At 28.7% G+C, this 12,769-nt stretch overlaps 1 protein-coding gene across 1 annotated transcript in view; it reads left to right on the top strand.

Annotated features, from left to right (window-relative positions):
- LOC142321145 (ionotropic receptor 25a-like) overlaps positions 1 to 12,769 on the top strand; it is a 48,813-nt gene that overhangs the window by 16,715 nt on the left and 19,329 nt on the right. Inside the window, exons 6-10 of the mRNA XM_075359139.1 lie at positions 301 to 465; positions 3,282 to 3,503; positions 6,956 to 7,171; positions 10,674 to 10,773; positions 12,260 to 12,437. Coding sequence (XP_075215254.1) covers positions 301 to 465; positions 3,282 to 3,503; positions 6,956 to 7,171; positions 10,674 to 10,773; positions 12,260 to 12,437 — 881 coding nt within the window. The remainder of the gene's footprint in view (positions 1 to 300; positions 466 to 3,281; positions 3,504 to 6,955; positions 7,172 to 10,673; positions 10,774 to 12,259; positions 12,438 to 12,769) is intronic.

Here is a 12,769-nt window from a genome sequence, read left to right on the forward strand (position 1 = left end):
CTTAAAATAATAGAATTTTATATGGTAAGATTGGCATCTGTTAAATACCGACAAAGTTCATTATAAAAACCTTTTGAACAGTACCATAGCATGCCATAAGCGTTAGTCGATACAGGTGTTCATAACTCAGACAGTGACGAAGATCATCTTTGAGGTACTTTACTGTTAACATAATTATCATGTTTCCTATTATTATTCGTATGTTTTTAATTGAGAAAGTTTGTAACATATGTTCTGACAGATTATGGGTGCTACTTATCTGACTATTTTCTTAAATTTTTAATAAGTTTTATCTAATAGGTAACTCCTGAATTTGTACGGCTATTATCGAAGAAGTTAGGTGAGGTATTTAGTGAAATGGGAAAAAACAACAGCTATACTGAACCAATGAAAAGAAACTGTCAATCAGATTATAAAGAATCTCAAAATACATTGGCTGCAATATTTTATCAAAATATGTTTCAGGTAAATTTTCAGTATTAAAATTGTATTACACTATTTATGATCTATAAATAAAAGAAGCTGTTCATTAATTATAAAATCTAATTTCATACAGAGGTATTTATTTGTTACATCTCTTATTTCTATATCTTTCATTATTACTTTCAAGAAAGTAATAATGGAATATAATGCACTATAGCAGAGCTGTAGCTCTAGAAGGGAAAGTATTGTAATCATCCAGTTAGGGCATGTATGGTTTTCACCAGATTTTGATGTTTTGACACCTAAGGAACCCAAAAAACTGGATCTTAATTTTCTGGCTCTTAATATTCATATGTATGTGTCTTTGTATGCGTGTTCGGTGTTGGCCTCTGAATCACCTTATATCTCCAGAACTACTAGACTAGACTAGAACTACTAGACTAGATAGAACTTTTGACCAAACTTTGTCAGATTACTTTTATATATGGCTATTAAATTTTCAACTTAAAAGGTCAAGGGGGTGAGGCTGTAGAGCAAGGTCATCCTCAGTATCTTGAGATTTCACCTAATTAAGGTGATATTTTTTTTAGGCATATTTATTAACAATTAAAAAATAACAATATTTGCAAAAAAGTTTTGCAAAATCACACCCTCACTCCAAAAAATGCTGTTATAGTCATCTGCTATGTCATGATGTCACTGGTGAGTAGTAGAATTAAACAAATTAATAAAATTTAAAGTGTAAAAAAGTAACTCGATCTGGGTGGGTCTTGAACTCAATTGCCCGGTTGACTCAGTACTTGGTATGTTAAGCCTCACAGCTACATACAAACAAAGTTATGCTGACCATACAAACAAAGCACACCATACAAGTATACCATTGCTGACCATACAAGCAAAATTTGGTCTATGTAAGTTGTGAAATTACATTAGTTTAGTTAGTGCCAACTGTCACCACTAGTACTACTACGCCTGCACAAATTAAATATGGTATACGCATGTGCTTTAGTTAGAATCATTGAATTAAATTAAGGAAAAAATATTATATTTAAATAAAATGATAAATAGTTTAATTGTGTGTGTAAGTCATGCATCAGAAACAAGCCACAGTTGTAAGACTTCCCATCACACAGCTAAGGCTGCGTTCTATTAGAACACTGTGTTGTCTGCTATTTTTTTACATTAAACATATGTTTATCCTTTTATCACCATGAGGTTAGCACTTTTATCAATTTAAAAAGTCTGTCTTCATTAGGTTTTTTGTAACCCTCGTAATAATCAGAAATTAAATGGAACAGTAATTTTTTTTGCTTTCTTGTATCCATATGAAGTAATTTTTTGTAGCTCAATCTTTCTTTTCCACATTTTTATCTAAATCTGATTACTTTGTAATATATAAATTCATATTTGCATGAATTGAATATTTAAAGCAGTAAAAATTATAAATCAAAAAAAGTTTCCTTTTTATAAAAAGTAATCTAAAAAAATGGAGTACACTATTCCACTAAAATATTAACTGAAGAGTAAATTTTCACCATTGTAGGTTTGGGTTCAAAATATCCCTGCATATATAAGTCCAACCAGACATCTGGTGTAGCTCCTGAAAAACTGCTTTAATTAGGGATAAATGCCCAAGCATAAAAAATTCTTATTTAAAAAAAGTCCCTGTTAAAAAAATTACATTAGAAAGATGAGTTATGGTAAGAAAATTAGATTGGCCACTTCATCTTTAAAGCTGCAGTTCCTGAATGGTTGCATTTAAGGAAAATTACCCAACAATAAAAGAGTTTTAAAATTATGTGTTGTATTGTAAACTGGTAAAAACGAGGAATTATATATAAAAAACATAAACTTGGTTACCATATTCTATAATAGAAAGTGATTTGAAAAATACCAATACCATATTTTAAAAAAAAAACAAAAAAAATAGTTATATTAAATAGTTAACTATATTTAATGATAAAATTGCATTCAATATGAATATTCTTTTTTTATATTATTGTATTTAAAATCCTCATAACTATTTAAGTGAAATGTTACTGAACGTTAACATGTAAAAGAAATTTGAGAGTGGGAGTGTTGTGGGTCGCTTAAAAAACAAAGTGTGGAACAGTATTAGAAATGTTTATTTTGATATTTATATTAGTATGATCTTGATAGTTAGTTTTTTTTAGATTATATATAAAATTGTTAAATGCTTTTTATTTACATTTAATATACTGTAAATTGTAAATGTAGAATAAGAGAGAGGATAATAAGGTGGTAATGGAGCTTTGGAAATCTATATTCATATTTTTATTTTAACACATTTCTTGGATGATTGTAATTTATATAAATTGTTACAAAACTTACTTGCAAATACCTTTATATTGTCCTAAAACAACACTATCTTTCAATGGTTAGCCATAATCATCACTGGTTTTTTTAAAGCCTTAAATTATTAAAATGTGTGAACATGAAAGTATATTAAACATTTTAATACACTGGAAGTTTTTAATTTTTTAAGTTTCTTATTTCTTCATTTCTTAAGAGGCAGCTTCATTTTTACTGGATTGTTACTATGTAGTACAAGTATATTTGAGTTTTGTTCAAGTGCAATTATGTTTGAGTATATTCAAATTTAGTTAGTTGTATAACAGTGATGTCCAGTTCAGAAATAACTCAAAGATAAATGTGTTCACATCAGTGTTAATTTTAATGTCTATTGCTGCTTTTGATTTGCTAAATGTTTTTAAAAATAAAATTGTATTCATAAAAGCTCATTTATATAATAGTATCTTAATCTTAAATGAGGAAAAATTATACATGCCAATTCTATAAATTGCAATAATAAATAAATTTTATTTTAACTTCTTCAGGATAATAAAAATTCATGGATACGTTACTCTTCAGATACTCAAGAAATGTACCCTCCATTAGAAGTTGAAATTACTCTAGTACCTAGTGCATCATTATCATCAGAAGGTAATCGTGAACTAGACAAAGTTATTGCTACATGGGATACAGAAAAAGGTCTTCATGTATCTCCTGATTATGTTATCAAGCCCGTCAAAAGATTTTTTCGAATTGGAACTACTGTGGTAAGTTGCATTTATTCTCTGTGTGGAAATTAAATTAGAATATTACAAATTACTTTTTTTTGTTAAATATTTTTTCTTTTATGTTAATTTTACCATCAATTCATTAACTTACTCAAACAGGATGTATATTCTCTATGTAATGAAGTTTTATTAAAATGTGTTATACAGTTAGTGTTTGAGCAATGCTACAGCCCCTAACAATCAGACCTACCTTTGTTAGACCAACTAATATTACATTCTATGAAGTTTGACTACCCATAAAACGCATGATCATAGTAATGGTGTTTTCATTTTACACAAACTAAAACTGACCCAGCAAAAATTATATATTTTTGTGGTAATAACTATCAGTTATAAATGTATGAATATTTATTATCTGTGGAGTTTGTTTATTTATCTTTATTTTATACCATATACTATAATAAATAAAGAAATACTCTTTCCATTACTAACATTTGACTATGTGTATAATTCACTTTTTCTCACAAAAAGGGTTATATAGATTTATTGGTTACACAGACAGTTTTTTTTTTTGGTTTTGATGTACATGAAGCAGCAGAGTTATAAGGGGTATTCATTAGAGTTGATTCTCTGATAGTATGGTGTTCATTTTACCACTATTACCATGAGAACAGAGTGAAGATGTCCCTTGTTGGAAGAACATCACCTGCATTTTGATGGGCTCAGCATTCTGATTCACAACATTCTCAGTTAAAAAGATAAAAGAAGACCATTTCATTTTCCCTAGTTTCCTGATGTTTTTAAGAATTCTGTTATTCACAAAAATGGCTATGGTGTTTTAAAAAATAGCTGTTTTCTTGTGTTGGGTAGCGTACAACCACAATAGTTAAAATATCCATAATTTGCTTTCTCAGGGTGTTTTAAGCACAATCTTTTTCTGTTTAGCCTCAAGAACCACTGTAAGGTATTACTTCAGAGGATGATATGTATGAAAGTAAATAAAGTATAGTCTCAGGTCGGCCATTCCTGAAATGTGTGATTAATTGAAACCTAACCACCAAAATCACACCAGTATCCGTAATTTAGTATTCAAATCCATATAAAAGTGACTGCCTTTACTAGGATTTGAACCATAGAACTCTCAGTTTTGAAATCAGCTGATTTGTGATTGACGACCAACTAGGCCAACCCAGTGGGTTGTTTTTAAGTCCAGTTACAATGTAGCAGTTGATCTTGACTTTCAGGTCATTCATGTTGAAAGATTTGATTAGTTTTTTTTTAACAGAAAGTTTCTCTATGAAAATAATATCCCTATTAATTATAATTTTAGTATTCTGTTGTCCTTAGAATAAAATTTTTATGTCTTATTTGAGGACAATCTGCATGAGATGATCAGATTGGTATAATATGTAACAAGATCAAAATATATTACTTCATCTAGCTTGTAATCACTATTAAATATTTATTACATCTTTGTAAATCCTATGTGAAAAGTCATATAACATATTAGGGTAGAAAAAAAAGAAAAAGTAGCCATTTATCACTAAAAAGTAAGACTATTCACTTCTATCAAACCAGACAATACAATTATTTTTGTGTTACACATTATAATATTTCAGAGATGGGAACTTTTTATGTTTCAGTTCTTATTAATAAGAAATTACTAAAGATCCAAAAGTTGTTTTGAAAATTTATCTAAATTAAATTTAAATATTTTTTTTTTATAGAAAGAATATTATTTTGTTGATGAATTTTTTAAATAACATCTAAACCTAAATTTTTGGAACTTTGTTCAACACTTATTTAAGAACGTATTAAAATATTTAATAATTAACATCTTTAAAAATAATTTATTGCATATGAATTTGATTTTTTTATTTTCTTCATATAGTCATATTACTGTCATTTCTTAAAATAATTTTTTGTATTTGAACTGTAACCACTTCTCATAATTATTCATAATTGTGTACTTTGTTATGCTTCTCTAATCAAGGTTTTTTCTATGGTTTTACTTAATTCTTAGCAAACACTGAAGCAATTCCTTTTCATTATCTGTAAAATGGCAAACCTACTGTTCCTAATGTGATTTATATAATGTGCAATTATGTTATGATGAGAATAAAGCATTTACTTAATTTTTCCTCTTATCTTTTGGAAACATTAAACAAAAACAATTTGCTGGCATGAATATTTGAGCATATAATATTGTGTAACAATGTTTAGTAATGTTTCAGGTGAAGAAAGCTAACTTTATAAACATTAAAATTTTGACCGCAACACCAAAATTACATGTAATAAATCTGCATTAATCACTGGATCATTGAGTTAGAAATTGGAATAGTTACAAATAGAATCCTTAATATAAAATGTAATTATTACTACCAAATAAATATTGCTTGCATTATTTAACTAACTGAAATATCTATTCTTCACAAAGACAAATAGTAAATTTTGAAGATCCTTTTTTGTATGCCTTGACCTTGCAAACACAAGAAAATATTTTGTTCTTCCACATCAAGTTGTGCAGTTTTTACAATCGGATTAATTTGAAACAGAATTTATGAACAGATATATGATGCTTTACCCTTTATTTGATGATTTTGTTAAATGTTTCCATCACTTTCAGATTATAAACTGGAAACTCAGACTCCTTCAAACCGTTTCACTTTCTAAAAGTTTCAGTTACTGTAAAAAGTTTCCAATTCGTTTATTCAGTTTAATAATTTAAATAAAATTCTGAAATATGTTTTCATAGAAGCAAGTTTCATATTTTCATTTTATAGTTAACATCTTTGTTAAATTTTTAGAAAACTTAAAATGTATTTTTTTTTTAAATATTGGAGTTGTCAATTATACTGAACTTCAATTTTCTGTTAACAGATTGATAAAGATGTCTGGAAAGTTGGGTATACAACTTCAATGTTGTTGTTAAATCTTTTTAGGGATGATTTTAAGTCAAATTCCTAACTATTATTTAGAGTAAATATTACTTTATGTAACAGTACAGTAGTACAATAGGTAGTTGTAGCAATAAATATTCCTAATAAATTTCAATTTTGTATTTCAATAAGAGTGTGATGTGTTTATTCAGAAAAATCAATTTTCATCCCTTATGGGTAAATAAGGAAAAATCCCTTAAATATAGTTAATACTTAAGGAGAACATATCTAGAGGTTTCATATTTCAATTCTTCCATTGTTGACACTCCATTTTACAACCAATTGTTAATTCAACTGTTTAGGAAATAATCTTATCACTTATTTTCTGTTTACTTTGTTTAAAGTACTTACTTTTTTGTAAAGTTTTTAAGACCTCTTAAGTATATATAAATATGCTAATTTCATTTTCCTACCTATGAAGAAAATTGGAAAATTTGTGATAATTGAGTCAGCGAGGAGTTTCGCACTTAAATGCAGAATTATTTTACGTTTGTAGAACTTCATAAACTTGAAATGTATTAAATTTGCACTAACAGTGTAGCATTTTTTTAGTCTGTTCCATGGGCATACCATGTAAAAGATCCAGAAACTGGAGAAATTAAGCGAGACCATGAAGGAAATGAAATTTGGGAAGGATATTGTATTGATCTAATAAAACAACTAGCAAAAGATATGTATTTTGATTATGAGATACTAACGTCTGATAAGCATGGCATAAGATTTCCTAATGGTTCCTGGAATGGACTAATTGGCGATCTTAGTGCAGGGGTAAGTAAAGAGACATTTTTTCTTTTTATTGAATGTAATAAATATTTTATAATATTATATAACTAAATGCTCAATATAGTCCCCAAATTTTGAAAAATAATACAGTAAATATCATCTATAGTGACCCCAAGAAACCGACAATTTTAGGTCATTTTAACTGATAGTCACAATAACCGATGTTTAGGTAGCTTAGTAGTACTACTTTAATATTTCATTTTCACGGGTATTGTAACACACTAAAATAATAATCATTAAAAATAAAAACAGTTTATTTCAGTAATAAAATAAAATAAAATTAAAAAATATATATATACAGTAATAAATACAAATACGTAGAGTAAAAGAGAAAAATTGTAAAAATTACTTTTTCTGCAAAAGTCGGTTATTTTGCTTTGTTTTGAACATTTTGTGTTGTAATGCAGTTTTTGAAGGTTCTTTTCTAAATCAAAACAAAAACTCTGTTTCTTCATTAACAATTTCTGTAAAACTGAGAAACCGGCAAACAGTTTTCATTGCTGTTCAAACTTCTGGAAGATTTGGCAGGTTGATGCCTTCATCATTGTCGCTATCGTTACCTTTGTGATCATTACCTACATCCCCGTCTATTTCTGCTGGTACTGAAGCCACTACATCATCATCTGTTACAGTTTCATGCATTTCTAAATCTTTGTCAACCTCTTGATAATCTTCAAACAATGCATTTGACAATTGGTTTTGCAGACTATTGCCCCCATTCCCTAAAAATTCTTCGCATGAGACATCAGTAACTTCACCAGCTTGTGGTAAAAATCCTACATGTTGAAAACAATTTTTTACAATCAGCAGAGAAACCTCATTCCATGATCTTTCTAACATAATTATGGCAACCAGAATAGTTATTTGTGTTTTATTTTTTTATCTAAATCCTGTAACATTTGTAAAATAAGGTTTTTTTTGTAGTGGACTTTTAGCAACTTGATCTAAGGCCTTTAAGACTGCTGTTGTTTTCGGTTGTAAGAACATTAACTTTATACACGAAAGATTTCCAACATATGAATGAGCTGTACAGTTGTCAATGAGCAGCAGTATTTTGTCATTTTCAATCTTTAATTCACGATCCCATTTTCATAACCAAGACGTAAAGATATCACTTATTCAAGCTTTCTTGTTACTTTCGTTCATAACAGGAAGTGATTTCAAATTTTTAAAACATCGGGGTTTAGCACTTTTCTATATAAACAAATTGTTTTTTTTTAGTTCCAGTCACATTTGTAGCAGTTAGTACTGTTAGTCTTTCTTTTGATAATTTCCCCCCAAACACATTTCGCCTTTAAACCGAAGGGTTCTTTCTGGCATCAGTTTAAAAAAAGACCAGATTCATCAGCGTTACAGATTTTTTCATCCGAGTAGCCCTCTTTTAATTTTGGTCAAATGGTTTCTAGCCATTTTTCTGACACTGGTTGGAGCTGCTGCAACCATGCCACTTATTCTCCCCGACACACAATATCATGACGTGATGGAACCATTGTAATTTTGAGAAAAATCGTTCGCCTTAGTTTGGAATATAGGGATCTCTCTCTCTACCCCTCTCTCTCCCTCTCCCCCTCTCTCTCACTCCCTCTCCCCGTCTCTTCACTCTCTCTCACTCCACTCACTCTCTCTCACTCCACTCACTCTCTCTCACTCCACTCACTCACTCCACTCACTCACTCACTCACTCCACTCACTCACTCCACTCATTCGCTCTCTCTCTCTCTCTCTCTCTAAACAAGAACTATAGTACATATGCAGGTAAAAAGGAAAAGGTGACTCATTTTAACCGACAAAGTATTTCTGTAGCTACATTGTAGATATACTACGTTACTGACGAGTCACTTCCATCAGTTATTATAAACAGTAAAACGTTGCATTGCAGTAGAAAAAATAAGTCATAATAACCTATATGTCACTACAACCGATGTAATAACAAACATTATACATACTGTATTTATGTATTAACAGCATACCCAACCAACCAAGAGACAAGTTTTTGGTCACTATAAACGATACAGTATGTGGTAATTATAGTTTAGTAAGGTGAAAAAATAAAACTTGAGTAATTGTAGACTACAGCTTTACTTTCTTCTGTATATAAAATATCCTGATAAATTGTAGTAGAAATATAGTAGTTGGCAAAAAACTGGATCGTAAGCAGTCAACATAACAACCAAGAAGATGGACACGTGTTCATGCATTGGAAGCAGCAGATATAAATAGAATCCATATTCTGTTTTTATACCAAAAATAAATATTTACTAAATTTTGGGTATTAAAAATTTTACTTAGATTTTATCTGATAAGAAGAAGATAATTAAGCTAAAAGTAAGAAAAAAATGCTGAAAAAATGAAAGTAAGAACGCAAGAAATAAATGCTGGTATTTTTCATTTACTTATACAATTTTTAATATTATTGTTCCTAAACATTCATTTATGATCACATGTATATGTGTATAAAAATTGATTAACATTGTCATTTAAAAATTCATGTACTGAATCATATGCATTAATTGTCAGTAAATCTTTTTTCTGTAAGTCCTTGAAAGAACTGTTATATTGTGGGTGAAGCTTGTTGTAGTGTTTGAGATATGTATATTGTGGACTTCTTTTTATAAAAAGCAAAATGTGGAGCAGATAATTTAAAAATATTTTTTCTGGTTCAGTAATTGTATTGAAAGAAGTCACATAAAATCATTGAGATTTCTATAAACATGGCAAAAGATATTAATACACAGACAACTAAGAGTTAGGATGTTTAAACTTGTTATACGATGTTTACAAGTTATTGTTTTGTTGGTATGACTTATTGTTCTGATTATTTTTTCAGTTATGAAAAAAAATTAGAATTAGATCAGAAAGAAATAAGGGGAATTAGGTATTACCAGCTCCATAAATAATATTATCATACTTAATATAAAGAAATTACTTAATATAAGAACAAATTTAAAATATGAATGATTTGTAAAGTCACTCTTGATACAGTTTTGCAAAATAATAGATAAAACAAAAGATGTAGAATTTAATTTCTTAGTAAGATCTAAAAAGTGTCTTTTAACCTGTCTTTTATCGTTTATAACATCTAGAAATTTATGATTTTGGATACATTATATACAAGTTTCATCAAACCTAAAAATAATTTCATTATTTAATCTACTTTGGAAGTAAAAGACAGTAGTTTTTGAGAAATTTAGAATTAGACCATTTAATGAAAACTGTCAAACCTGTTAACTATCTTCATTATATTTTAGAAACAAGAGCTGAATTTTTTTACAGTTTTTTTCCTTGAAAACAACTGCTGGTTTTGTCAGCATGCAAAATAACACCTGAATTTAAAGATGGAGAATTATTTGCTTGTATTACAAAAAATAAGTTTTGGGTTAGATTAAAAATTAGAGCCGACTTAAATAACCAAGATTAAAAAGTGATGGATTTGTAAAAACATGGTTATTGGTGACCATTGATTAAGTTAATTATTTATAATTTTCAGAAAACTGACATAGTTGTTACAGCCTTAACTATGACATCAGAAAGAGAGCAAGTAATAGATTTTGTAGCTCCATATTTTGAGCAAGGAGGTTTCACAATTGGTAAACAATAAATATTAATTCTTTTTATTTATAAAATAGTTTATAAATAGTACTATCTAACTCAGTAGTGTGTTTAGTTTATAGAGCAGCTGAATGATGTAATGGAGACTAGGGTTGAAGTTCGGGCTTCAGTTGTTTTTTTTATTAGACTGTTATGTTACTACCTACATACAAGCAAAGTACTTGCATAAAAATTACTCAAATTATTTTATTTTCTTCTGTCACATAAAATAAACTAATTAAGAAACAAATTCTTAATTATGGATCAAGGTTTTATTGTCAAGTACACATGCTAAAAAATATGTGATCTCTAACAGATATACATTCTATAATCTTGAATATACATTTCAATATCTGGGACATATGTGATCTGAACGCTAACTTTGTAACTACTATTAACTAATAATTGCTATACTTTATAACTTGATTTAAAAATAATAATTATAGTTTAAAAATTGATAGGCAGAATTCAGCTTCAGAAATTTACCTTGGTACAGTATTCAATAAAACATTTAGGTACTTTACAGAATAATGAGCATCCCTCTCCATATTTTGTCCTGACAATCCAGTTTCATAATTACTAGTAATTTCATTCTCAGATTGTTCCTTTTCTATTACATATAATATTACAATCTGTGGTGTTTAAAAAAATCACTTTCACCATTATTCATCTAAATAAAAACCCAGATTGTTAAGAATTTAAAATATTTCATCACAGATTGTCTACTCTTATTTTTGTTACACAAATATCTATCATTTGTTCCCTTGGAATAGTGAATTGAAGTTTTCAAAGTCTTTTTTCCATTTTATTGGCACCCTGTAAAAGCTCCCACCAATGGATAATAATGAAACTATTATCCATTGAATAATAGGTTTAGGTTAGGTTAGGTTTAGTTTTAGTTTAGGACTGGGACTTGAACCCAGACCAGAACCTCTGGATGAAAGGCATAACCACTCTGCTTTGGAGATCAATGCCTACTCATATAATTGAGAAAAATAACATGCATGAATACTAACAAAGAACTAGTAAATAAAACTTTGTTTTTGTGTATTGAATGTTCTTTTTATTGTATAAAAAGAAGTAGCACTAAAGATGAACTTAATATAAACAAAAATTCAGACTATAAATTAAGTTTATGGAGGTTATAAGTCTGGTGATAACCTCTTAAAATAGAACAATCTACTTGTGAAATCTAATGACAGATTTAATCCATTAGAAGCAAAGACAACCAAAGAAATATGACATACTTGATGATAAGATGCAAGAGACAGCTGCTATCAGCTGTTGAGTAGCACTTGACATTCTTTCTAAGTGTTAAAATTAACAGAATCTCAATCTTTAATAGACTAACTTTCATATTAAATGGCCAGTGCTGAAGTGACAGTTTATTGAAGCAAAATTAATTATAAAAAATAAGTATTTGATCTGACTAGTTCAAAATTCAGTTAGAGATTTTGTAATTATATAATTATTAATTTGTTTCAGTAATAAGAAAACCTGTTCGTAGAACATCATTGTTTAAGTTTATGACTGTACTTCGTTCAGAAGTTTGGCTCAGTATAGTGGCTTCTCTCGCAGTAATTGGTATCTTAGTTTGGTTCCTTGACAAGTATTCACCATATAGTGCGCAAAATAATAAACAACTCTATCCTTATCCTTGCAGGTTAGGTATTGCAGTTTATTTCTAATAGTAGTAATTAATCTCAGTCATGTTACGTTAAAGAAAAAAGGTGCAATAATACTGTAAATTCTGTCTGAAGCAAATCGAAATTCAAAAAATGTTTTTCTTTTTTTCGAAAAGGAGTAACAAGGACAGTGAACTCTTTCTTCCTCAAAAAAATTTGGTTAAATTCCGAGCATGGTAAAATTACAAAAAATTAAGCTTAAAATAATGTATTGAAATTGATTCTATTCTGAAAGTTCTTATTGCTTTAATTTTATTTAAGCAGGCAATATTTAGAATGTGATTGAAAATTGTGTTGGATTTGAACAATT

This window comes from Lycorma delicatula, chromosome 3 (assembly GCF_047948215.1).
Source record: "Lycorma delicatula isolate Av1 chromosome 3, ASM4794821v1, whole genome shotgun sequence".
NCBI classification, from domain to species: domain Eukaryota; kingdom Metazoa; phylum Arthropoda; class Insecta; order Hemiptera; family Fulgoridae; genus Lycorma; species Lycorma delicatula.